Source organism: Patagioenas fasciata, chromosome 2, assembly GCF_037038585.1.
Source record: "Patagioenas fasciata isolate bPatFas1 chromosome 2, bPatFas1.hap1, whole genome shotgun sequence".
NCBI lineage: Eukaryota > Metazoa > Chordata > Aves > Columbiformes > Columbidae > Patagioenas > Patagioenas fasciata.
The window spans coordinates 6,680,591-6,708,479 of NC_092521.1; the positions used below are offsets into that span (position 1 = coordinate 6,680,591).

The 27,889-nt window shown below is 41.8% G+C and overlaps 1 protein-coding gene across 3 annotated transcripts in view; it reads left to right on the forward strand.

Annotated features, from left to right (window-relative positions):
• Positions 1-27,889, forward strand: part of COL22A1 (collagen type XXII alpha 1 chain) — a 232,188-nt gene that overhangs the window by 64,952 nt on the left and 139,347 nt on the right. For all 3 annotated transcript variants that reach the window (XM_071803774.1, XM_065831575.2, XM_071803775.1), the window contains exons 4-6: positions 4,429-4,503; positions 21,766-21,877; positions 27,536-27,659. In XM_071803774.1, coding sequence (XP_071659875.1) covers positions 4,429-4,503; positions 21,766-21,877; positions 27,536-27,659 — 311 coding nt within the window. The remainder of the gene's footprint in view (positions 1-4,428; positions 4,504-21,765; positions 21,878-27,535; positions 27,660-27,889) is intronic.

The window sequence follows — 27,889 nt, forward strand, 5'->3', positions numbered from 1 at the left end:
TAAGATCATCAAGTCCAAATGACAGAGGAGCACCTACAACACGGTTTCAACTTCTAATGTCAAGGCATAAGCAGTTTTGAATGAAGTATCCCGGCTTTGAAACCAATAGGCATCAGGGAGCACAAATGACACTGTGCATCAATCAGTATTGGTTCCTGGTGTGGTAAAAAAAAAAAAATTGACTACTCTGAATATTATCTATAGAAGTGACAGCCCTAAAGTTGCTCCAAAGAAAGTCTGAAATGTCCTGGGTAGCACAAACTTGCATGAGCAACCCCTCTCTGGCTTCCCTCACTGCTGTGTCAAAGGGGTGGCTAAATGTGTTCAGCTGCTTTGGGTTGCTGCATTGACTGTTGAGGCTTCTGGAGATGGCTTTTACAGTCCCCTTTCTTTCCATTGAGCTGCGAGTGCCTCATCTGCAGCTGATAATCCAGACCATAAATTCATTAGCACAGTAAAATAGGAAAAAATATCTGATTTCATTGCTAGGTTTAACCAAACTTTATGAATTATTTATTTACTTGTTTTTTTCACTGAGAGTCAGAAACCAGGAGGAGAGATATAGAGCCTGCTGGCAATCTCCTGAGAACAGCAATTTTTATATCAAGATTTTGTATGAAGCTTCATGCACAATTCAAGGTAGGCTTGCTCTAGAAAGTCTTCAGAGAACCCTGTGAGATTGTGCCCCATTGGTGAGGGCACTGGCTGGGCTTGGGTTACCCTCAACTCCTGACTTCCCATCCCTTAGGGAGCAGCTGGCCCTCGTTGCTCCTTGGCAAGCACAACAATTAATGATACTGAAGGAATAATGTACTAAACACCAGGTGGAAATGATACTAACTACCATATCACAAAATCACAGAATGGCTGGGGTTGGAAGGGACACCTGGAGATCACAGAATCACAGAATGTTAAAGATTGGAAGGGACCTCAAAAGATCATCTAGTCCAATCCCCCTGCCGGAGCAGGAACATCTAGTCCAACCCACCTGCTAAAGCAGGTTCACCAGGGCAGATTGCACAAGAATGCATCCAGGTGGGTTTTCAATGTCTCCAGAGAAGGAGACTCCACAACCTTTCTGGGCAGCCTGGTCCAGGTCTCTGGCACCTCAATGGAAAGAAGTTTCTCTTCACGTTTAGATAGAACCTTCTGTGCTTCAGTCTGTGCCCATTGCCCCTCAACCTATCATTGGGAACCACTCAAAAAAGAGTCTGGTCTCATCCTCTTGACACCCACCCTTGAGATATTTATAAATATTGGTAAGATAACCCCTCAGCTTCTCTTCTCCAGGCTGAACAGCCCCAGCTCTCTCAGTCTGTCCTCATAAGAAAGATGCTCCAGACCCCTCATCATCTTTGTAGCCGCTGGACTCCCTCCAGTAATTCCTTGTCCTTCTTAAACTGGGGTGCCCAGAACTGGATGCAGTTTTCCAGATGCAGCCTCACCAGGGCAGAACAGAGGGGGAGGGCAATCTCCCTCAGACTTGCTAGTCACACTTTTCCTAGTGCACCCCAGCTACCATTGGCCTTCTTGCTCACAAGGGCACACTGCTGGCTCATGGTCAACCTGTTGTCCACCAGGACCCTCAAGTCCTTCTCTGCAGAGCTGCTTTCCAGCAGGCCAACCGCTAACCTGGATTGGTGTCTGGGGTTGTTTCTCCTCAGGTGCAGGACCCTACACTTGCCCTTGTTGAACTTGATCATGTTCTTCTCTGCTGAGTCCTCCTGCCTGTACAGGTCTCACTGGATGTTAACACAGCCTCCTGGTGTATCAGCCCTTCCTTCCAGTTTGTTATCATCAACAAACTCGTTGAGGGTGCACTCGGTCTCTTCATGTAGGTCACTGATGAATAGGTTAAGCAAGACTGGACCCCGTATTGACCCCTGAGGAACCACACTAACTACAGGCTTCCAACCAGACTCTGCACCATTGATCACAACCCTCTGAGCTCTGCCATCCAGTCAGTTCTCGATCCATCTCACTGTGTACTCATCCAGCCCACACTTCCTGAGCTTACCTATGAGGATGTTGTGAGAGACAGTGTCAAAAGCCTTGCTGACGTCAAGGTAGACAACATCCACCGCTCTTCTTCATCTACCCAGCCAGTCATACAATCATAGAAGGCTATCAGGTTGGTCAAACATGATTTCTCCTTGGTGAATCCATGTTGACTACTCCTGATAACCTTTTTCTCCTGCACATGCTTGGAGATGACATCCAGAATGAGCTGTTCCATCAGCTTTCCAGGGATGGAGGTGAGGCTGATTGGCCTGCAGTTTCCTGGGTTGTCCTTCTTGAAGACTTGAGTGTCAAAGATGATGGAGAGTGGCTTAGCAATAACATCTACCATCTCTCTCAGTACTCGTGGATGCATCCCATCGGAGCCCATGGATTTATGGATGTCCAGTTTGCCTAAATGATCTCTAACTTGATCCTCTCAGACAAAGGAAAGTCTTCCTTCTTCCAGACTTTCTCTCTTACCTCCAAGGTCTGGGATTCCTCAAGGCCAGTCTTAGTAATAAAGACGGAAGCAAAGAAGGCATCAAGATAAGTATTGCAACTGCACAGGATATGGGTATTTGCATGTGTTCTACTTGGCTCTCCTCACCTGACTGTTCTTTAAATAAGATAAAGGACATAAATTTGAGGCTGTGCAAGTGGCAAAAAGTCAGAGGCTCATTTTTATATTCTCGTTAAACGGATTCCTTGAACTACCTGTCCCCATTGTTAACAAGTATGCAATTACTTATCAATCTGGGAAAACAAAACATGAATAAATGTTATTTCAGAGATATGGCAGGAAAGGAGTGGATAAGTAGACAGTTCTTTGCAGAAAAGCATTTACCTGTGATTGTGTTGACAGTAATTGGGAGCATGAGAAACAGCTGACAAGACTGGGTATTTTAATGACTTTTTTGAAACCTGTGTGTAGGGGTGAATATTCTTCAAAGTTTTAGTGATATTTAATGCTGCTTTCTGCTTGAACAGACTCAAGGAGCAGAGACAGAAAGAGTCATGGTCCTGGAGGATTGTTAACAGGAGAATCACATGTTAGACAATATGATACAGGAGAGTGGACTTCACTTTTTGTGTCTGGTACTGGCCTGTGATGGGACCTTGGTGTGACTAAAGTCACTTCATTGTTTTATGCTCTGGATTCCTTTTCCTGTCTTAGCACTCCTGGTTTGAGGTTTTTCTGAGTAGGAGCTGCCCTTTCTAAAAAGTTTGGGCAACATACCTATGTCAGCTGGGCCTTCAGAAATTCCAACACATCTGGGAGTGGAATAGTATTTTCAATTTTCTTAAGTTTTTGTGTCTTTCATGTAGATGTACAGGCTAGTGAAAAACCCAGAGTGGTGTCTGTCACGGAGGCACCCCGAGGTTATCTTAAGGGACAGTAGGGTCCAAAACAACTTTTATTAAACCGGTGAGAAACAGGGTTTTAGCATTCCAAAAGTGACTTAAACACAGGTTTGGATATCAGTTGAGGAAAATTATTAAGGGGCAGCAACTAATACAACAGGCGGTCCACAGAGTGCATGCACATGGCTTCACCAAAACAATGCCGGAGCCGGCCCTGAGTCCGGGACGAATACACACTTGCCTGGACACGGTGTGAGATTATTTTAAAGGGATACACGTACTCGTAGTGAGTACGGAAAGTACACGTGCAAATGTGCACGGAATATATATATGTACTCGCAATCCTATGAGTGGTGGCAGGGCAAGTGGAGTCTCAGTCCCGGGAAGCGGGGCGGGGGCTGTGGCTCCTGGCGGCAGTGGCTGAGCTCGTGCTCCGAGAGACCTGCGACAATGGGCAGAGTCTCGACGAGAGTCCCATTTTATACTGGCTGATTAGACCTGACTGTAGGCATTCTAGAAGCTTCTCTGCACCCCCACACTGGCTGTGGGTGCCCCTGAAGCCTCCCAACATTCCCCACACTGGCCGCAGGTGCCCAGCGGCTCACTGGCACCTCGGTACTCCCTTCTCCTAATGGCCCTGGTCCGGGTGCTCTGGGGCCAAACAAAAGAAGCTGTCAGCCTCAAACAAAGAGAGAGGGAGATGTGCATGATGTCCATGATGAAGGAGGGAGGGGAAGAAAGGGAGGGGTTGCATCCTGCCACAATGTCCTCGTTGAGTGAAAGGCTCAAACCATCTGTTCTGTTTGGTTTCTTGGCTGGCCAGTCAGCAAAAAGTGGTTCATAACTAGACTACAGTGTATTGGGTCCCTTGCCCAGTTTGTGATTAGGGGATAGGGTAGGGGGAGAAGGGTGTTTAGGGCATGCAGAGAGAAGTAAACAGTTACTGCTGTGAGATCCTGTGCAAATGTTGAACAAAACCCAAGAGATCAGCTTTTGTTAGTACTGTAGCTTCCAAAATGATGTGTTTACCTGTGATAATTTTATACCGGTTCTTCTGCTTTCCAGATGTTCTGTGTCCAAATGTCCACGTGGAAGGAGATCGATTCAAACACACCAATGGAGGGACGGATGAGATTCCAGGTAAAGAGACATTTCTGTTGTATATTTGGGAACTGAAACAGTATAGCTGTGCTTTTCTAGTGTGATGCTCTGATTCATTACACCTAGTTGGCATTTTCTTAATCCAACACATATCCAGTGGTAGAAAAGTACATTAGAAACTGCAGGGCTCAGAAAGAGTTATCTGTTGACAGTTGATAGCAAATTAATCATGAGCTTTCTTTTGATATGACAGCAAATTAAAAAGCCAATAGAGCTTAGTGTGGTAGAAAGAGGAATGCAATAAGCCTTGGAAATGACTTTTTTTTTTTTTTTACCACTCCACATTCAGTCAGTTTTGATTTCCTTTTATTTAATCTGTGATTGCTGTGGGACCTCCAAGGACAATGGTAATTACCGTTGAATAAGTGCTTATATATATGTATATTAAAAAAAAAAAAAAATACAAGAAAAGAAAAAAGAAAATGTAAGAAGTACCAAGAAGTTTTCTGAAACGCTGGTGAAAAATCAAGAGGAAGCTCAGTCTGATAATACCTCTGCTCTTCTTTGAGTTCTAATGTATCTTTGCAGCCAGCTGAAGGACTTAATCTGTCAGATATGTGAGTGGGCTGCACCTCTTTTCTAGCCCCCCAAGACTGTTTGAGCTGTTGGCAGAGAAAACCTGCCCATCAAGGATGTACTGGGAATATCTGTGGCTGACCCAAGAACATAAGTCACTTCAGTGGGAGGCTGGAGGCTCTTCTGCAGCTCAATTATGGGCAGAAATGGTCAAGGTTTGACAGCTCTGCTACTTGCTCAGAGTTTTGTTTTTTTTTTTTTTTTTCCTTTGGGGGATTTTCACTGCCTGTACAAAATATCAGTTCCAACTGTGCTGCCTATAGGCAGCTTATTTTGGCTGCAACCTGGTTACAACTAAGCTTGTAATAATACTTGGAGGTAACACATTTTCTAGTTATTAGACCCAAACTTGTAATCCCCAAACACCCATTTTCAACTGTGGCCTATTGCTAGGTCTCTCATCAACCTGTTCTGACAGTTCTCCTGTCACTGGGCTGTTTGCAGCAAATAGCCCTACTGATTCTGAATGAACCTATTCGCAGTGGAAGCTGCGGCTCAAAATCAATAAGAAGATTGTGTCCCTCCTCAGATATCACCTGTGATCCTTTCTAGAAGATGTTGCAAATGGCTGTCTATGTCTCGTCTGTGTTTATCTGAGTAGAATTTTAATTCCTGTGCTAATTAGTATCCTCCATTATTTTATCTGACTTCAAAATGTATATTCTGTTGAGCAGTGTAAAGCACAAACATCACACTTCAGGTCTGGTGCAAAAGTTTTGAGAAGAGTGAGGTGTAGATATATGCAAATACATATTTATATATGTATCTACTTTGGCACTTACCTTAAGTTTTTGACTTATTTTTCCTTTTAACTTCAAATCCCACTTCCCTCCTAGACAGAAAATCAGTATTCAGCATTTTAGCTTAAAAGATGTCTTTGCAGTCTTAGATCTGTAGAATATTCCAGGTTGGAAGGGACCTATAGAAAACAACTTGTCTAACCTTGTACTTAAAGAAGGACCTACTTCAAAGGTAATTCCACTTTGAAGTTAGAATAGGTAGTTCCGGGCCTCATACAGTTGAGTTTTGAGTACCTCCAAAGATGGGCTTTCCACAAGTCCTCTGGGTACCTGTTCCAGTTTGGTCACTATCACACTAATTCTTTTTTTCTTCCCTAGTACCTAATCAGAATTTCCTTTATTGCAACAAGTCTTCTCCCCTGGTTAAACTGACAGCATATGTCTGAAATTTATTTGACCCAGGGAACCTCTGTTCACTGTAAGGTCTAAACATTCACCATACCATGCAGAGACTAAATAACAATATTTTCTATTATTTAGAATCATAGAATCATTTTCATTGGAAGGGATCCTCAGGATCATCGAGTCCAACCGTTAACCTAACTCTGGCACTAAACCATGTCCCTAAGAACATCATCTATATGCCTGTTAAACCCCTCCAGGGATGGTGACTCCACCACTGCCCTGGGCAGCCTGTTCCAGTGCCTGACAACCCTTTCTGTGAAGAAGTTTTTACTAATATCCAATCTGAACCCCTCCTGGCACAACTTGAGACCATTTCCTCTTGTCCTATCACTTGCTACTTGGGAGAAGAGACCAACCACCTCCATGCTACAACCTCCTTTCAGCAATAAGGTTTCCCCTCAACCTCCTTTTCTCCAGGCTAGACAGCCCCTGTTCTCTCAGCTGCTCCTCATCAGACTTGTGCTCCAGGTCCCTCACCAGCTTCATCACCCTCCTCTGCACTCTCTCTAGTATTTCAGTGTCCTTATGATGAGGGCCCCAAAACTGAACACAGGATTCAAGGTGAGGCCTCACTAGTGCCGGGTACAGTGAGACAATCACTTTTCTAGTCCTGCTGGCCATACTGTTCCTGATACAAACCAGGATGCTGGCGGCCTTTTTGGACACCTGGGCACACTGCTGGCTCATGTTTAGCCACTGTCAATCAACACCCCCAGATCCCTCTCTGCCATGCAGCTTTCCAGCCACTCTTCCCCAAGCCTGTAGCACTGCCTGGTGTTGTTGTAACCCAAGTGCAGGACCCGGCACTTGGCCTTGTTGAGCAGCCCAACGATCCAGCTGGTCCAGATCCCTCTGTAGAGCTTTTCTACCCTCCAGCAGATCAACACACCCACCCAGCTTGGTGTCATCTGCAAACTCACTGAGGGTGCACTCGATCCCCTCATTCAGATCATTGATACAGAGATTAAACAGAACTGGCCCAAATACTGAGCCCTGGGGAACACCACTCATGACCAGCTGCCAACTGGATTTGGCTCTGTTCATCACAACACTTTGAGCCCGGCCCTCCAACCAGTTCTTTATCCATCACAGAAAACAATCATCTAAGCCATGAGCTGCAGCTTCCCCAGGAGAATGCTGTGGGAAATGGTGTCAAAGGCTTTACTGAAGTCTAAGGACACAACATCCACCACCTTTTCCTCATCTACTAGGTGGGTCACCTTGTTGTAGAAGGAGATCAGGTTGGTCAAACAGGACTTGCCTTTCATAAACCCATGCTGACTGTGCCTGATCACTTAGTTTTCTTGTATATGTCGTGTGATGTCAGTCATGATGTCCTGCTCCATGACCTTCCCTGACACAGGGAAGACTGACACATCTGTAGCTCCCCAGATCCTCGTTCCATCTCTTCTTGTAGATGGGCTTCGTATTTAGGACCTTTGATTGAAGTGGTGTGCCTTGTCCTTCTTCACCAGTATAAGAGGATTTGTAGAAGGCTCCTGACTAGTTTTACATAGTGTGACAATGATTTCTTTCTTTTCCTGTTCCTGTTGATTAGGAAAATGTTTGTCTCTTCTCTGGAAAAAGTTGAATGGAAATTCTGAGGTTGCTCAAGGTCATTATGCTGCTGGAGATGGATCAGTATAGGACTAAAATGCTGTTCCACTCCTTAGGTACTCCTTACATACCTTATAGCACTTTTTGAAGACCATGGGACCCTGAATACAAATCCAACAGAAAATCATTGCCCTCTTCCAGTTAAAGTAACTGGAATATTTCTGTTGGCTTAGTATGCTGTGTTTCATCATCCAAAAGCATGTGTTTTGCTGCTAGTTCTGGCTGAAAGGCTTTTCCATTCTGTCCTGAAGAGGGCTACATTTCAATTTTGAGAAGCAGCCTGCCTCCTGCTCCCTCACACTTGTCAGAGCTGTTCAGCTCTGGAATTTTTGTGAATTTACCAGAGACAGCACTGGGGGGGCTGTTCCTCTACTATCCAGGTCCTTATACGTTCAACAATTTTAAGCTAACACCTGTATTTTGTGCTCCACTGAAAGCCTAATGACAACCAAAATTGATCCTTGCCCAGCAGGCTCCTAACACAGAACTTCGTAGGTACATCTTGTACAAGCTTGTTTCTAGACAGATGCAAAGTGCAGCCCCGTGGAGTGCAAGTTGCAGTACATTTCGTTTTGGGGACAGGGACTACAGTATTAAAAGGCTTCTCAGATAAAACACCTCTTCATTTTCTCAGACAGGGACACAACATTAGAACTGAAGGTAAGAGGGACAAAAGTATTTCTGGGGATTTTTTTCTTATATTTTTATTGTGTGAAATACACCAGTAGATGTCACAGGCAATTCCTTTACACAGAACATAACCAATGCCAGCCCTTTCTTGTATATCCTACCTGTATATGAGTTACAGCATGACCTGCTACCTCTAAGTCTGTGTCTGAAGTTAAGTGAATATGAATTGAGTTACTCTAGTAGAGGTAAGAAAAAAAGCTAAATATTTTGTTCTTTTGCCTTTTGTTTGTTTGCTTCTTTTTTTCTTTAGACAAAGAGAACTAAGCAAATCTCATGTATCTGGACTTCAACAAGCATTTGTTGAGTACTGTGTTGAAAATCATTGCCGCAGTGAAAAAGTATATTGATGAAAGTTGTAATATGAGCTAGGAACTCGCTAGCAGGAAGATAATGATGATGTTTCTAGGAGGGAGAATAACAAACCAGAGGGCAGACAGTGCTGGAACTCTTCAGTTTTAGGTCTAATCCAGATTTAGGTCTGATCTTCTCTGTGAGTTACCACTGTATAGATTTGGATTGGAATATCCTTGAAGGAGGAACTGGTTGGCCTCAAGAAACTGGGAATTTTTCCGACTGACTTGAGACTACTAGTTTAAAAGGCCTGTTATGATACTTATGGATCAACAACAGTACTTTGTGCTATAAACTCATACTCTGGAAAATGATAGTGTCTTAGTCAGCAGAGGTTTGTAAGTCACGGTGCTGTACAGCTGGAGAAAAGGCAAAGGACAATTTTGGACAAGGTAAAATAGGTCTTGTAGAGATAGGGAAGAATTCATGAGAGTGGACATGGCTTTCGTTATAGCTTATCTGGAAAAATATACTTAGACCTTCTTAGCTCAGGAAAGATGGATTCAGACTTGAGGAGCTACTGTTGCATTCAGGAGCCAGAGAGAATATTTTCAAACAGGAGATTTAAAAACTGGGTTTGGTTAATCTTGCAGTGTGTAGGTGGAAAGGGGACATACTATTTATTTCTGCAAATAGAGGAGGGAAATAGCAGAAGGGAGATAGGGGAGTCACTCAAGCTAAAGGACGAAAAGTATAATAATAAATGAGTATCAACTGTTTAAGAGATACATTCAAGACATCAGAGCAAGGTTTCAAACTGGCAGAGATATCAAGCACTGGAACAAGTGGTTAACGAGTAGTAATAGAGACAAATTAACAGCGATGGATAATCACGAGTGCTTTCATAGCAGAGGATTGTACTCTGTGAGCCTCTGATATTATAGCATTTTAATAAAAAATCACTAGCTGTAGCATTCAGTAAGGGCTACTGCAGTGAAACAGGATCACATGAGTTAAGAATATATAGGCAGCTTTACTACTGATGCAAATTCTGGCAGTAAAGTGAAGCAGCATATGCTTAATGGTTCATAACATGTAAATTGAGAATATAAATGTTGCTGCATGCATTAGAAGTCACACAAAGAATTTTGAAAGAAAGCAAGAAATCTGGTTAGAGTATCAGGATAAACACTGTTTCTCTTCTAGAAAGTTTGATATCTTGAAGCAATGCTTACTGATTATTTAAACAAAGTTCTTAAGCATCCTTGTGGGTACCATATTTGTATTTTTTTTGTAGTTTTTTTGTTTGCTTGTTTTTTATCAACTAGAGAAATGAAGACAAAAGAGGGTTTAACTCATCTGCCCCGAAGCATTCAAAATAAAACCCCAGTTGTAATACTTAATACCTTTTATATTGCTGAACTGTCATTTTGGTTCCATCAGCTTTTAACAAAGGATCATGGCTTGCTATTAATCATGACCAGGCAGAAAAACACAATGATAACATTTTGTACCCTGAAGGTGTGCTCTTTGTGTGTTCTTATGAATCATTATATTGCATCAAAACAATGCAGGAAACTTATTGAAAATGAATTATACTTTTTGAAGTTTTAAAACTTCACATTTGAATGGTTCATATTTTAATCTAGACCTGCAGGACATGGGATTTGGTTGCAGAAATCTGGATGATCCCTAGAATTAAAAATGGGTTGAGCTTTAATCCTCAACATTATCTGCTGGAAGAGTTAACACGCCGCAACAGATATCGACTGCTGTTTTCAGGGGCAATCTGCCACAGAAGTAAAGAATGGCCTGAAAAGATTTCCATAAAGTGCTAAGAGAAATTAACCCTAGGGAGTGATACTTCCAACTACTACATCACATTATACATCCCACACTGGATGGTGCTAATGGGGCAAGAAGGAAACATAAAAGCCCTGACTCTTGGCTCCTAATTAGTTGCAAAGGCTGTGTGTATCAAGAACAGGAGAAATTTCCTTATGGGTTGTACCACAGGTTGACCTCAGCCTTGAGAAACCAACTTTCTTCTCCATCTTGGAAACCTCCATGTACAAATGAGCAAAATGCCAGTATGTTTATGACCTCCGTGTTATTCTGTAGCTCTGTAAAGGAAGTCTGAACATTTTACGGTAGAGGCACTGGTTGTAAAACCAGCACCCTACAATTATAGACTGCAGCGGCTGGGTTTTAACTGTCAGCATGTCGCCAGAGTCCTGTGGTTTGCAGCACAGGGTTCGCATTCCGGAGATGCCGGTGACTCACCAGCTAATTATAATATCCCTGGGACTATTTATATTTGCCCACTAAAACACGTGGTAGCAGAAGGAAATTGGAGTGTCCAGGCTGTTGAACTTGCAGAATGAGCACATTAGACCGATGTCCTCTGGGGGACAAAAGTGTTTTTGTGGTGCCTGTGTGACGGGCATTTTGCCCTCCCTTTGCACTTTGTACCTCTCATAGTCTCCTTGGGAAGCCCCTGGGAGTCAAGTGGGAAATCTATGAATAGCTGCAGAGATTTGAAACGGCTCACTGTCTTTGGACAGTAGGTGCACGGACACGGTGGTCACCAGCAAAGGCTGCACACATGCAGCGAAGGTGAAGCTGGTTATTTGTGCAGACACCAGCCACGCTCCATGTGCTGTGTTGTACCTGTGTAGGCAGGACTGAATGCACCTGTGACATGGATGGACATGAGGCAGAAGAATGAAGCTTTGCTGGGCTGCGGCACTGTCACTTTGCTTTCACATTTTTCTGTGACAAGGGGGATAGGACCTTCTGGCCATTGTGCACATATGATGGGAAGAATGAGCATATACCATTTTAATAAAATCCTCCTGACACTTGCAGTTAAATCAGTCTGTCTGATGTGAACAGTCTCTGATGACAACTGGGGGCAGGTTTTGGTGTACCTGTGGGTGTAATTTGATGATCATCAGGCATAAAGCAATCACCACAGTCTCTTAGAGAGCAATCCCTACCTGCTTTTATCTTAGGCCTCTACTTAAAATTAATGGGATTATTTTTATTTTCATTAATAACATCTTGGTAGGGTTTTCCTATAGCCCAAATGACATTACAAGGAGAATTTAGTAGATTATATCTTAGTAAGCTGTTTTTCCTCAAACAGCTTTTCTTACTCTAAAAATAATATTAATTGTATGAGCAAGCAGTAAGAATTGTTGCTAGTTATGTTGAACTCCTCAGTCCTGACACTTGGCTTTCATAAACACTCATCCATTGTCATTTTTCTCAGCTATATGCATAAAGTCCTCTTGGGTGCTACCAACAAAACCTTTATTCAGAGAAATGCAGAGTCTTTCCCTCCCCACTGCTGTTCCAAGTGATGAGTTTGCAGTTATGCCATTTTATGGCTTTCCAGAGGAACACAGAACACCTTAAGGGCTTGAGGAACTCAAAAGAGAACTTCAAAATAGAGGAACTAATTAAAATCAGAACCTAATACAAATAGTCCTGGTAAGTTCAGCTGGTGCAAGCCTATCTGGCATACAAGGACATCAAAGGCATAATGAACGTCTGTTTAATCTTGTAAATCACTGGAGCAGGAAAGGAACTGAAAGAGGGCCTGTGGCACTAAGCCAAATGTCCATCACTGAGAAAATGGAGAATGACTTCAACACAGAAAAGCCTTCAGTAATGAGGCAAAGAGTTCAGTGTCAAAACCAGCTTTCAGTGTTGTTCAATATGCCACTAGCAACTGTCCAAAACCAGAGGAAAATGGACAAGAGAAAATGAGTGAACTGATGTAGATAAACAGAACAATGTATCAAATAGAGTGGTGTGTGATTAACATGAGACCAGGTGTTGAAAGGTGCTGCTTCAGAGGCTACTGCTGTAGGCATGTATTTATTTCCTGTTTTTACAGCAGGCTGAGGGTTAGATGGTTAGATTACAAGAGCCCATTCCACCAGGCGTGGTTACTATAGCTGTGTATTCAATTATTTGCCTGTGGTTTTGACCTGTCTCTCTCTCTGCCTCATGCTGTCTCTTTGGACTAATTTTCTTACTGGTTTTATATCCCTTTTATCTTTCCTGAAATGTTATCTTTCTGTGTAAGGGTACCAAGTGCTGTATAGTGCATTAATCCCTATGTAGGGTTTATTGTTGTTATAAAACTCGGACCATCTAAAGCAGGAGTGTCAAACTCATTTTCATATAACTACTCCTACATTTATACAGTCCCAAAATTACATTCTACCCTTTGAAGGCAACCATGAGGCTGATGTGGCCCCTGGTGAAAATGAGTACCACCTAGAAGGTAGTAGGCTTGCTGGAAGACATCTTCTTAATGCTGGTGTAAGAGCTTTGTGCTTCAATAAAGCCTCATTATTAGCTTAAGCTCCTAGCTGCTCTCCTCACTGAAGTCTGGTGGATCTGGTTAGAAGAAAGTCAGACCAGCATGAAGTGCTCCTTAAGTCCCAACCATAAAATCTATGTCAAGAAAAGGCAATGGGTTAAGAGCAAGAATGTCTTTAAAGCACTCTTGAGGCCCTTTAATCCATAGGCTTAAGAAAATTTCATAGTTGCAAAACTCACTTGCAATCTTCTTGTAAAATATAGCAAATTAATTTTTTTAATGACTTGTACAGCCCCTTTAGTCACCACACTACTGCATGCAGGGCTGGAGAGCAGTCAGTAAATCTCTGTGGTTTGTTCCTTCAGAGGTGCAGTCCTTAATGCTTTGGGAATAAGTCAGATAACCATTACTGGCTAATGATGCTGAATCAAACTGTTAAGCTGAGAGTGTTGGATGTGGGATGAATTATCCATGTAAAAATAAGCTGCTTCTTTTTCTGTCTTTGCTGGAGAGATGAACTAAAAAGGGGAATAAAAAAGTGCAAGAAGACAGAATCCTTATCCATTAGAAGTCTTTGGAAATCACTTCTTCCAATAGCCACAGACAGCTAAAAAATTAGTCCAGCAGAAGTCTTCCTTTCAAACCCTTTTTATGATCGTTCACAATGAGACAGTTCTGAACAGTATCTGAACTGCAGGACTCTGGCCTTATCATGAGCAGACAAGTGACACCTGTGTGCCCTACAAGGATGTTGGGACAATGTGAAGATTCAGTGTCTCGTGGCTTTAACTTTGACCCAAGTGTTGTCATCAGAGATGGGTCACCAACACAAGCAGCTGGTCATTAAGGAAGAGGAAAAGGGCTTCTTTTTCCTCCTGCTAGCAGGTCAGACAGTCTAGGACATTGAAGGCTGGTAGCATCACTGTGAACCTCACCCCCTCCTAAATGCTGTTTCTTGTTGCCAAGAGCAACCTATGGTTGGGGCAGTGTTATACTGATATGCGTGTAAGTAATTTTAATGTGGTGGAAGAGCATTGGATAGGGAGACTTAGTGAGCACTTAAAAATATCCCTAATTATTCTGGTGCTCTGTCAACTCTTACCGGATTTCCTTTCCTGCGGAGGAAGGAATGTCAGGAACAGCAAAAATGCTGTAGCAAATGATGTCTGCTTTAATAATAACAACAACACACAGTGAATAAAGGACTAGGTCTCCCTTTCAGGATTTGGATGCTTCTATCCCAGGTCTAGACTGAGACACATCTTGCCTGTCCAGAAACAGCTGTTTTCAGCCTAGAGCATTGTGGAAGTTAAGGATGCTAAAGTTTTAGACACAGCAGAAGAAAAATCATACCCCCATCTACACTCTGACTTCAGATAATTAATTACTGGTTAAACACATTATTTAAGTTTAGAATATATGATAATATTTTTTTTCTGATATTTTAAAATTATATATTAGCACAGAAAATAACTAAGACAGGTATTAATAACAAAAAAGAGGGCTCCTTATAGTGTTAATAGCCTTGCGTATAATATAGGAGGAACCGAAAGGAGTGTTCAGGATGCAGTGAATGTGCAGGCTCTTCCTTGTGACCACAGGCAACACATGAAAGCTTAACTTTCAAGACTGCAGAAACATTAGGCAAGAAAATTCATAAGATCTTGTATTTGCTGAAAGACTCCCAAGTGATACTATCCTTCCTAGGAATTTATACACTCCTCTAGTCTACCATAAAGTTTATTGCTATTGACCTCCCTCTAGTAAAAGTAACAGATGCTGTTTTATCACAGGCAATACAGATTGCTATTTTCAGAAGTGCCAGAGAACCAGTAGCTGATGACAACCTCCCTGACCTTGGCTATTGGTGATACTCCATCAATATGTTGACAAGGCTGATAATTCAGCTGAGAGTTTAAGAAAGAATGGGGTATGGAGAATTTCCTGCAAAAGCTGCTTTGTTTTCTATTAGTGCTTACATTTGGAAGTCATCCATAATAAATATATTCTGGACATATCACTTGAGGCACAGATGTCCAGTGCCTTTCATGATTCCTTTCTGACCTGCTTTCCACGTGCCCCTCCAGGCCATTGTCTCACCAGAAAATTTTGCGATTAAAAGTAGCCCAGTGGTTCCCCTTGTAAGTGTTATCTTGGGCTCCTGGGGCATGCAAAGCAAGAGGGTTTTCTCAGAAGGTTTCTTCAGTCTGAAGAAGTTAATGGCTCTGTCCTACTTTGAGAAGACTTGCCAAATCTGTGCACTGCTGTGTTTTCTAGCTATAAAAACTTCCCTTTGTTGCTCTGTTTTTCTGGATTTGGGTGCTGTTTTAGTATGCGATGGTGTCATTGGTTTGTTTGTTTTTCTTTGTTTTGTTTTTCCCCTGATCATAGAACACAGAATCACTGAATGGCTGGGACTGGAAGGGACCTCTGGAGATCATCTAATCCAACACATCTGCTAAAGCAGGTTCACCAGAGCAGGTCATACAGGAAGGTGTCCGGGTGGGTTTGAATGCCTCCAGAGAAGGAGATTCCACAACCTCTCTGGGCAGCCTAGTCCAGGGCTCTGGCACCTCAATGGAAAGAAGTTTCTCTTCGTATTCAGATGGAACCTCCTTTGCTTCAGTCTGTGCCCATTGCCCCTCATCCTGTCATTGGGCGCCACTGAAAGGAGTCTGGTCCATCCTCTTGGCATCCACCCTGGAGATATTTATGAATATTGGTAAGATAACCTCTCAGCTTCTCCAGGCTGGACAGCCCCAGCTCTCTCAGTCTCTTCTCATAAGAAAGATGCTCCAGACACCTCATCATCTTCGCAACCGCTGGACTCCCACCAGTAATTCCGTGTCCTTCTTGAACTGGGGTGCCCTGAACTGGACACAGAACTCCAGACAGACAGGAAAGTCTCAACACGCGCACTAGCTGCCACCTTGCTGTTCATATCAGATCCTTAATGGAGCCAGGCAGAAATCCAGCTCGTACTCAGGGCAACCAACCATGGCCCCTTTAGTCTGGTCTTGACAAAAATTATCTTGAAACAAATGTCATGGAAGCACTGGACAAGTACAAAGCTGTTTGATCATCCTTTGGCCGTGCTTTAGGGTGTGATTTGGTGCAGAATGGACATCTTTCCTGTAAAAGAGAATCTGATTGCATTGTCCAGTGCCAAATTTTGTCCATCTTTTCCCTGTAACTGGCAGATCTGGGTGTGTTTTCTGATTCTGGAAAAATGGGCTGCTTCCTGTAAAGCAGTTATTATTTGCAAGTAAACAGACATTCGGCTGGTTTGATCAGCAGAGCAGTGCATAAGAAATTGCTTTTCAAGCCAAGTATGCTGTTAGGAATCTAAGTTTCTCTTTCAGGTCACTATTTTAATTTTAATGGACCAGAGCGTGCTGTTTTTCAGCAGATGTAATCATGTTAGAGGGTTTCAGTGGCCCCATATTGTTTTAGTAGCTATAATGAAGTAGGAGGCTTATGATCAAAGAGCATTATTCATCTTATTAATCACCACATTTATAGCATTACTGATTAAATAGTTTATAAGCTGACTGGGAAACCACACCTGCCGTTGTACACAAAAAGCCTCTTTTTAAATCAAAGCAACTGAGAAACAGGAAAGTCCCACCCTTTCATCCTGTCCTCAAGCATGGTGCAGCACCTGGGTAGTAACAGTAGTTTTGTCCTTGCTCATTCAGGCAGGTATATTCCATCCGATCTCACTTGTGGAGAAGAATGGGAAGCTACGTGTAGGATCTCATTTTCACTATGGCACTGACAGAGTGTTCCCTCCTTGGTGATGGGAAAAACAATGTAGAGCTCATATTTCTACTGTCACTCTGGCCCAGAAATGCTGTACAACTAAATGCTTGGGGAAAGATCTAAGTGAGATGTTTCCACTGCAGGTAGCAGCCAGACAGGGCCAGGTGAAAAATCTTGTTCAAGTTTGGAGAAATTATTACAGCATCAAATATTTTTTTAGATTAACATTGTATTTCAAGACTAAATTAAAAGCATCATGCTGTCTCACTCACAATCCCACTTCCAGTCCTAAAGTCAACAAGGGAACATACTCAACCCAAAGTTCTTCCAAGCACAGGAAGTAAGAATAATAATAACAAGTATATATATTTTCTTGTCCTTCAGCTGAAATAATTTTAGAGGTTACTTCAAAGCACAAGTTTATTTGGATGTTTCCCTAGGTGTCTTCTTTCCAGTCCCTATGAATCTGTCTTAACTAATTTCTCATCTCAAATGACTATATTTTGGGTTTGCTTGTTTCTTCTTCTGCTTAGAAATATAGTGTTATCTGTTTAAGGAGACTTAGAATAAATAGTCAGGAGAGCAAAATGAAGATAGGGGTGACCTTATTAATGTTTACAAATATGTAAAGGGTGAGTGTCACCAGGATAGAGCCAGGCTCTTCTCAGTGACAACCAATGATAGGACAAGGGGTAATGGGTTCAAATTGGAACACAAGAGGTTCCACTTAAATTTGAGAAGAAACTTCTTCTCAGTAGGGGTGACAGAACACTGGAACAGGCTGCCCAAGGGGGTTGTGGAGTCTCCTTCTCTGCAGACATTCAAACCCGCCTGGACACCTTCCTGTGGAACCTCAGCTGGGTGTTCCTGCTCCAGCGGGGGGATTGCACTGGATGAGCTTTTGAAGTCCCTTCCAATCCCTAACATTCTGTGATTCTGTGATATTCCTGGTCTGAATTTAAAAATTTGCAACTTTTATTCATTCATGGATGCAAATGAAATCGTGTAAATATAAATTATGTGTGATTAGTTAGTTTTTTTTCTCTACTTCTGCCTCAGTCAGTGCACAAAATGAATAACATTCCCTATGAATATGGAATGGAATATGGAATATATCTCACCTAACTTCAGCAGTCTGAAAATGTCTGTCTGTATGTGCTCCCTTTCTGCTGAGTGGAAGGAGTTAGACACTGTGAAATAGTGATTTGACCTGTCTGCAGATAGGCCTGAGACAGATGCGATGAGTCGCCTTCCTGGAGACCCCCATGTTTCTCCACTGACCCACAAGGGAACCAAAACAACCTGCGTACATCAGATGCCTCCTTTTCAGACAGCTAAAATTAGGAGAGATGTGTCTAATCCTCAGCACAGTTCTTTCTTTCTTAGTGTATGGCCCGATGCCACATTTTCTGTGAGGCTATTGAAAACTTTCAGCAACTGAAGTGTCCGTTACCTCATGGGCTTCGATTGGCAAAAGAGTATCTAACGTGGGGTTTATCTCCCCATCTTGAGACCTTTTCTAGGTGTGTTTAACATGCAGCCTGAGCATCCAAAGCTCTTTTTATGTCAATGGAGGAAAACATGCACTTTCGACGTCTATTTTAGTATGAGATTAATCTTTTCCTAGAAGCACCTGTATTTGAATCTCTCTCTGTCTAACTGAATGAGAGTCTCTGTTATTACCCTCTCTCGAGCTGACATTTAGCCAGATGAACCCTCTGCAAAGTGCTCTGTAAACATGAATTAGTTTGTTTCATAGCTCCCTCTAAGGAAAGTGGAGGCAATATCTCAGCTTGACACAGAACAAATTAATGGTGTGATTAAAACAAAACCATTTGCTGGTTTTGAGTGTGAACTCTGACACATCCAGGTCTTAACTTTCCCGTGGAGCTACATGACATTTGCAAATTCAAAGAACAACTCTCATTCATTCTTTAATGAAAAATATATCAAGAATTTTGCAATTTTGTGATCCATAGCCTGAATAAGAAAAATCCTATTATAATTTACCTGTGTGCTTCATTCAATCCTGAATGCAAATGAGATAGTCAAAGTTATGAACATTACTTATATTCATTACTGCAAGTTCTGCTTGCAAAATAGTTTTAATAACCTTGCATATGTTTCATGGTGTTATTTAGGCTCAATAAGCTGTATGTTGTTCGGAAAATTCAGGAAAAAAAAAAAGAGATTGATTAAATCTGACTCTTAACCCGTTCCATTGGAAAAGCATGCTAGTTGCACACCTTCGGAGTTCTTCATGATGTGAACATTAGCTTGAGGTGTCAGAGAAAGATGAGAGTAAGTTTGGGCCTGAGCTAATGATTGGAGAACTTAGGAAGGAGTTCTTGTCACTGTATCTTGCACTGGTGTATTTTGAGCAACGGAGCTTTATGAGCTCCTTGAGATGAGCAGTACTCCACCGCTTGAGAACGCCGGTGACTTGACATTACAACGTCACTTGGGCAGCATTTCAGCCTTCACCGTTCACAGCTCTGCTGCTGTGAATTCTTAACAATTTCCCTTGCCAGTCAACATGGTCTCTTCTTACAAGCAGCACTAAACAGCCTCCCTCACATTTCTGTGTTTGACGTAGATGAAGGATATGTACTGCATGGTGAAATGAACTGTGGGAGGGTTTAGACGGATGGGCCATACTGGTTTTTATGTGATAGCCAGAAGGGAGCTCTCATGTTCTGGTAGGGTCTATTTGCTACGATTTATAGTTGCAATCATGGCTGATTACAGTATGTCAGAAGGCTGTATAACTAGAGGTGTTGCAGAGGTGATTGTAAGGTTGAGCCATGAGGCCCTGGAGCATCTTAACTGCCTTATTTGCCCTTCTGAATGTCCAATAATTGCTGGGAATAGAGTGGACAGGAGGGAAAAGCTGTTGACAGCCAGGAAAGTTACTGTAATAGAAAAGGCCTCAGGTTGGCACCAGGCAACCATTTCTGTCTTTGCAAACAATTAAGATTGTATTTCCTCAGAAAAAGCTATTTCTTTTGGAAAAACTGCATGATGGAAGCTTGATGTTTTATTTGCTCTCTGCTGTCACATCTTGATTTGCCTCAGGACTGTCCCACGCAGGGTTTTTTGCACATATTTATTCCTTAAATTTTAAAGAATAGTATAATTAGGTGGGTGCCTTTTCCTGTTGCAGCTGTTTTCAAGTCATGCAGTAGCTTTCAGCCTGTGGATAGTGAAAGGTTCATGAGGGCATTAAGAAACCCAAGGATCTTAAGGCTTAAGTTCACCACACAAAAATGTTTATCTCTCTTATAAATGTTTTATGAGCTCACTAACTGAACAAAGTTAAAAGCGCTGCCAGAGTTTAAAATCAATTCATCAAAATAAGCTACTGCAATATCACTAGGTTTGTGTGCTGGAATTACACTCACAGGAATTTATTTGTTTAATTGTGCATGTGTGAGAGGAAGAAGAGGTTAGAATAACCTAAGTGAAAGAAAAACACAGATTTTCTGCTCAATCTCAATCTCAGTCTGGCTTTTGCAGTGTTTTTGCTTCTAACTCTACAGTGTGTCTGGTTATGGGAGCAGCTCTTAATTTGGATGCATATCCTGTGGAGCCAGCTTGGAGCTAAAAGCAGGATGGTTGTATTCACATACTACTGCACCTCCAGGAACTGGACACATTCAGAATCATGGTGTAATTGTACCCTGGCTGTTCCTGGCAGAGACTTCATGTCACAAAAACATGGGTTCATTGTGCCTGGGACCATATTGACTATGGAGCTGTGTAGACCCACGTGTGTGATTTACACTTGAGCTAATAAGACTTGTCAGAACAAAGTCAGAAGCTTTACACAAATGCCTGCAGTCAAGATTAATAGCTCATGATAATGATGAGTTGTCATATTAAAGTGATAGGAAAATTTTATGTAGTGAAGTGTCTTGGACTAGTGGTTTTCAATAAAGACATGGACCTATTAGAGTGGATTCAGAGGAGGGTCACAAAAATGATCAGAGGGATGGAACAGCTATCCTTTGAGAAAGGCTGAAAGAGTGGGGGTTGTTCAGCCTGGAGTACTGGGCTATCCAGGGAAACCTTATAATGGACTTTGAATATATGAAAGAGGCTTATAAAAAAGATGGAGAAAGGCTTTTTACCAAGGCCTGTAGTGACAGGACAAGGGGCAACAGTTTTAAACTGAGAGTAGATTTAGACTGGAGATAAGGAATAAAAAGTCTATGATGAAGGTAGTGAGATGTTGGAACAGATTGCCCAGAGAAACTGTGGATGTGTCATCATTGGAAGTGTTGAAGATCAGGTTGGATGGGACTTTGAGCAACATGATCTAGTGAAAGATGCCCCTGTCCACGGCAGGGGGGTTTCATTAGATGATCTTTGGAGACCCTTTCCAACCCAAACCATCCTATGATTCTATGGTTCTACGGTTCTATGAATAAGTGTTTTGGTCTGTACCTGTGCATTTTTTCTGCATAGCGATTAATGAATTATACAACATTTTCAGGATGATGTGTCAATGCAAACAGTAACTATTGATTTCTGGAGAACTCTAATCTCTCCAGAACTTGACACAGTTTGAAGTTAAGTTTGATTTTGAGTTTTTGGTCTAAGCAGATTAGACTGGGTCAGAATTTTGTTCTGGCTTTTCCCGGCAAGAGCAAAGTTAATCTCTGAAGTGCTGTGTTTGTGGGCTAAGATAAATACCTAAGTACAGCTGAAGATTTGTCCCGCTGCCTGATCAGTGTCTTGTATTTACACTTCTGTTATGGACAGGATTTGACCTGATGGAATCATTCAGTGTGAAACAGATTTTTGGAATGAAAGAAAATGGAATTCAGAGTGCTTACGTGCGACTTGGAAGCTTCCCTGTTGTTCAGGAAACTGAGTGAGTAGCCTGTTTTTTCACTTCATTTTCATTTGAGCCTCTGCTTTACATAACTTAGTTTCTCCAGGTTAACCTTGTAGTAGTTATCTAGTACCTACACGTATACTGCTGCTTTGATCAGCTCTTTCAGTTCTGCTGGCACAGAATTTACACAATGTGGTTGGGAGTCTCTGCACCAACTATCAGCCCCATCCTGGCAGAGTATGAGCTGTTTTCAGTCTATCTTGATGATTGTGAGGAGCAGTATCAAGAAATCCACAAAAGAACTTTAAGTTGATTAAGTAGCTTCTAAAAATAATATTTGGTAGCAGTCCCACTGAAATATATATTTGCTAATCACAAGAGACCAGCTCCTAGTAGATGTTGTTATCATTTAGCTAATATGGGTTTTGGCCTCCTAAAAGAATGAGCAATTTCTAATCCTGTGTCAACATGGATTCACTCCTTGGAACCTTTTGTAACATAAGGCTGCCAGTTGTGTCATAGTCTATCAGAGCAGTTTCTCCTTGGGTTGTCACTTGAGTTCCGCTAACATTAGTCTTGAAAAGAGCGAGTGCATAATTTCACTGAGTAACAATGAGCCATAGATCGAATTGTCATCATTAACATTTTCGCAGTAAATTTCTCTGTGCTGGTTTGAACTCCAGCTTAAAAAATCAATAGTAATTATTTTTCTTTCTTATGGATAAGGGTTGTTACTTTTTTTATTCTGTTTTAGTTCTTTTGCTCAGCTCACTGCCTCTTTGGGTTTGTCCTGTGATATACATTTGCTTGATTTCACAATATTTTTTTCATTCTGGAGCCAATCTGGATTTATTTGCCCTTGTCCTCTCTCCCTCTTTCTCCGTATAAAAACACAGTCTTTAAAAAAAACAAAACCAAAACAAAAGTTCAAATATGATGTACTGAAAGGAAAACTGTTTGTTTTAAAGTCCATAAATGATGTCAAGTCTCAGGGTAAGTAAATTCATGTTCTGGGAGAAAACCAACCAACTAAAGACACCTTGATCGTGATAAGTAGCATATAGATAACTAGTGTGCATGGGGAAGGGAATAAACCTATTTTGTTTGGCTCGCAGCAGTCTCTGGGTAGAACCTCTTATTGCTGAGGCTTGTAGCACCTAGTAGTAGTACGCTTAACCACTGTAAAGCATTACTACCAAGACTACATAGGAAGAAGCCCTTGAAGTGAAGAAGTCCACTTTGCACTTACGAAATTCTGGGAATGATGACCTACTGAATCTGAGCTCTGGGTGGCAAATAGGACTAGTGCAATCCCAGGACGTAGAAGCAGGAACTGTCAAGTATGAGCTGACTACCTCCATATCAGGCAACTCAATCACCACTGCTGGGATGCTATGGCCAATCCTTGTTTCCATAATTCAGTAGATAGGAATGGAGTGAATGAAAGTGTAAATAACTGGGAAACAAGTCTAACAGCGAGAAATTCAAGAAGTGCAGTGTGGTCAGGTAAAATTAAGAAGTGCGTAGCAAATGTGGCTGTTGCACTCTACAAGAACCTCTGAGGAACCAGAGCTGTGTAAAAGGTCTTTGGTGCTAAGGGTAGTGGCTATCCATTAATGACATCAAAAACCAGCATGGAAGAAAGGCATGCTTTCAAAGAAGAATCTAATTAAGCACTGGAATATGTTAGCACAGATTACAGAGAGCTGTCCATTTGCATGCCTTTTTCAAATTAAGAGTCAAAGTACTTTATTGTTTTTTCTGTTGTTTTTTTCCCAGAAAGATTGAGGGAGTGAAGCCTGACCAACCAGCTGTGATGACTTTCTGTCTGCTCAGATTTCTTTGTGGAAAACAAAGTTGTTTCAGGAAGATTAGATCGCAGCAAGTGAGATTTAGGATAGACTTTTTTTGCAGCATGTAGGATAGTGAAGCACAGAAAGAAATTATGCAAGGAGGTTGTATCTATTCCATCATTGAGGTCTCTGAAGTACTGAAAGAGAAGCCAAAGAAATATTTGCTAGGGCTGTATGGGTGGAATTGATTCTGCATTGTGACAATCTTTCTATAGCCTTTTATTTTCCTTTTACCTTTCCCCCCACCTTGTAATTATAAGAGCCTTTCTCCAGCCTTGTTTCAGACATGACAACCACTAATAGTCAAGGAGTTACACTCAATATTAGCAGTTTTTAGCTGCTCTAAAAGTGATCAAATTTCCCCAAATCATTAATGATTCCCTTCCTCACCAAATGCAGGCACCTCAGTGATTGTTGTCACATTCAATGTCTTTAATGAGAAATAATAATCCTATTTTTCTTCATTGTGTCATTATTACAGATGTGAGATCTCATGCTTATTGTCACAGATGCATGTCAAACAAAAGCATGTAAGAAAGAATCTATATATTGAAAATGGGCAATGGCTAAAAGAGTCTTCTATCTGGTTATTATAATGTTTTCTTTGTAGAAACTGTGATTCACCTAACCTTGTAGCTGGGTTAATTAACTCTTAGACTAACCTGCAGCACTTGGGGATTATCTTGTCTTCGAGTTTTATAACAACATCTTCTGCAATCCATCCTGTTGTCTGAATTATAGACCAAGGAGCTGGCAGAGAGCTCCCTGTAGGTACCAGGCATCCAGCAATGCTCCATAATATGGATCATCAGTTCAGTTCAGCCTTGGCTGAAAGAAGGAAATAAAACATTTCTGAGGACAGCAGTTCCTGCTCTTGGATTCCTAAGTAAAGCTGAGCTTCTAGGTGGAGATCACTTTTTAGTGAGGAAATAAATGAAAACTCATAAACAGAATTTTGTTATTTATGTAGTAAAGCATCTCTGTAAAAGACGCAGGAACCAAAGACTCCAGAAGCAGCTTTCAACCATAGCTTCAGAGCAACAAGAGTGTCTTTAGATTTGCTTTTGGCATGAAGCCTTTCTCTTTTGGGGACTTGCAGCCAGTTCTTTGGTACCTTCAAAAATCGGTTGAGTGTGACAGGTAATAGGTCATTATAGCTTTCTATCAGTTTAAATCTACCTGATGGGCCATTTTTCAGCGTCTGTGTGATGTGGCCAGACTCAGGAAGATATTTAGGTGCCTAACTCCTAGTCATTTCTGTGGGCCCCGAGCATCTAAAAATGCTTTCTGAATTTAAGCTCACATGGTGATGCTCCTATTCCCAGCTCAGACATATCCAGAAAAACTATCTTAGCAGAGAGGCCAGCAGTTGGCTTTTCCAGATTTGGTTGTAGATTTTCAGGCCCAAGGCTCAATGTGGTATCTTAGAGGAGTAATTTCAGCCACATGCTCCTGTACCTCCCTACTCAGCAAAGCAGTGATTCCACAGTTACAGCCACTGCCTTTAATTTGTACTTGGAACCAAGCACACCTGCATATACAGACCTTAAAAAAACATTAGAGAAAGGCAGCACTGAAAGCATGTGCCCTGCTGCTGTTGATATGACAATGGCAAAAGTACAATGGATAATTAAGAGAGTAAAGGACTCTCAGAGCTATAACTCCACTACCTTGTGCCACCACTGGGTTAAAAGGAACCATTTATCTGCTTGCTTTTCATTCAGTAGGAGGTTGGAGTTGGTGGTGGGCTCTACCTTGGAGAGTAATTCAATAGAGCTGTCGGTGCCTAAAATGCTAATCAGAATCTTGAAGGGTAGGACAGAGAGGGAACTCATTAAACCCATTTATGACGGTAAAGATAGGTGGTGAGGAGTGAGTGAAGGTAAATGCACTAGGCATGTGTGCTGAAATGATAGAGTTTGGAGAGCTGAGCCATAGGGGAATGTCCCCACTGACAGAACTCTCATGTAGAAATGTCTGTGTTTTTTGTTTAAGAGGATGGAGCAGAAAGCAGGGCCTTTTCAACTGTCAACATTGCCACTTTGCTGAAGTTTCTGGAAGGGGTGGAGGAAAACAGCCAAAACTGTCAGTGATGTTAAAAGCTGAGACATGCATCTTCTTCTCTGACAAAGTTGGACACAAGGAGTGTACAAAGCCATTTTGACATGAAATTTGCATTAAGGCATGTCAATGATGAAGGAGACCTGGCAGGCTGCCCTTTTGAGAGGGTTGATGCGGCTTACTCAACTCTCTTTTGCCAAACATCCTGTAGAGTTTCTTGGTGTCTATCAGTGCCACAGTCTTGCCAGTTGTATTCTCTATGGCATCTCTGCCACAAGAGTGACAATCAACACACTATTGTTTTGTAATGAAAGGAGGGAGCGTCTGGCTATTTTGTGTGCCATGGGACAAATGGATGCTGGGGTGAGATGGATATGTGACCAGGGAGGGCTAGTTGGTGAATACCTAGTACCAAGATGTAAGAAAGTGTTGTCTGCTCTTCTAAGGAAAGGATTTTATAAAGGAACTAGTGGGAGCCTGATTCAGTTTTCTGTTGTTTTGGAAGACTTCCGAGAATGCTTGTGTCCTCAGCTTGAAGACCAGCTTATAATGGTGCATAGACTGCATGGACATTTTGTATAGCAAAAGCCACAGTAGTGGGTGAAACCACAGTTTTCTGAATTTTTAACTTGGCTGAAAAGATAGTAAATTCAAAGCACAGATTTAAAGATGACTGAATATTTTGGCATTGGGAAAGACTGGTTTGCAACCTTTGCTGTAATTGCAAAACAAAGTATTTTGGAAATTTTGAGGATTTTTGCTTTAAGGGCAATTAAAAGCTATTTTTGTTTGCCTTTCTCTGTGCCAGTTTCTGCATAGTAACGGACTGTATCAAATTTTCCTTAAGAGGTCTTCATTGCTTCGCTACTCATTAATTGCAGCCATTGTAGTTTTGTTTTGTTTTGTTGTGTTTTGTTGTGTTGTGTTGTGTTTTGTTTTGTTTTGTTTTGCTTTGCTTTGCTTTGTTTTGCTTTGCTCTGCTCTGCTCTGCTTTGTTTTCTAAGGGGTGCTTATGCCTGACTGCTCAGCTGTCCATGATATTTAGGAATGGCCTATTTAGATCAGAAGAGCAGGCTGTCTTGGACATGAAGAACAATAAAGTTAACTGGGACTCTTTGGATGGGAAAAGAGATGGCTTAGAGGCATTATAAGCTTAGTCAAACAGTGCTGGTTTTGGTTACATCAGACTCCATGTGGATCATGGTGTCACATGGGGTAAATTTCTGCCTGATGCATTTGTAATGTGTTTGTAATGTGTGATTTGAGAAGGTTCTTTTGTTCTTCCACACCATCAACCAAGGAATGCCTGCCTTGGGCAAGCATGAGATACAGTACCAGTTTTGTGGCAAATATCACAATATTTGTTGCACAGTGTTGTTTGGTACATTTATGGAGGGTTTCAGGTGTTCCTGCCCGTTGTCAGATGTCACAGACCTCCAGTGCATCTAGAGAAGAACTGAATGATTTACGGATTGCATGAACTGAAGCATCAGGTGAAAACCAACTGCTTTGACATAATGGATACTAGACTGCAGTTTTTCACTATTTCTTATTTAATTTGAGAACTTCACCATAGGAACATAAGAGGCCTCCTTAAGGACAAAACTGCCTGGAGGGCACAAGCTCATGTTCATTTCTCTGCAGGCTGCCAAATAGCAGTTTTGTAGGAACTATACAATACTTTTGGGAAGTGCTGCTGGGACATGCAGAAAGTTTTAGAATTTCTGTTCTTCACTGCTAAGCCTGATACCTTTGCTTTCTTTCCCCCTCCCCTTGCCAGGGATGTATTTCCACAGGGTCTGCCTGATGAATATGCCTTTGTAACTACCTTCAAATTCCGAAAGGCTTCCAGGAAAGAAGACTGGTATATTTGGCAGATTATTGACAAGTATGGCATACCACAGGTACGAGGCCCTTTGCAGCCAGCAAGAACAGCCCTGATTCTCTTTTGCTACATGGACCAGCTTTCTTGGCGCAAACTCCCACTCCTCTTTCCTTGTGGACTAGTAAAAATCCCTTTGCTTGTCTTTAAGTTAATTTTGTTGAAAATCCTTTACCTTTAATTCAAACCCAGGAGGAAGGTTTGCATAGACCTTGGTTCTTGTTAGCATGCAGATAGATGTGTTAGTTGGAA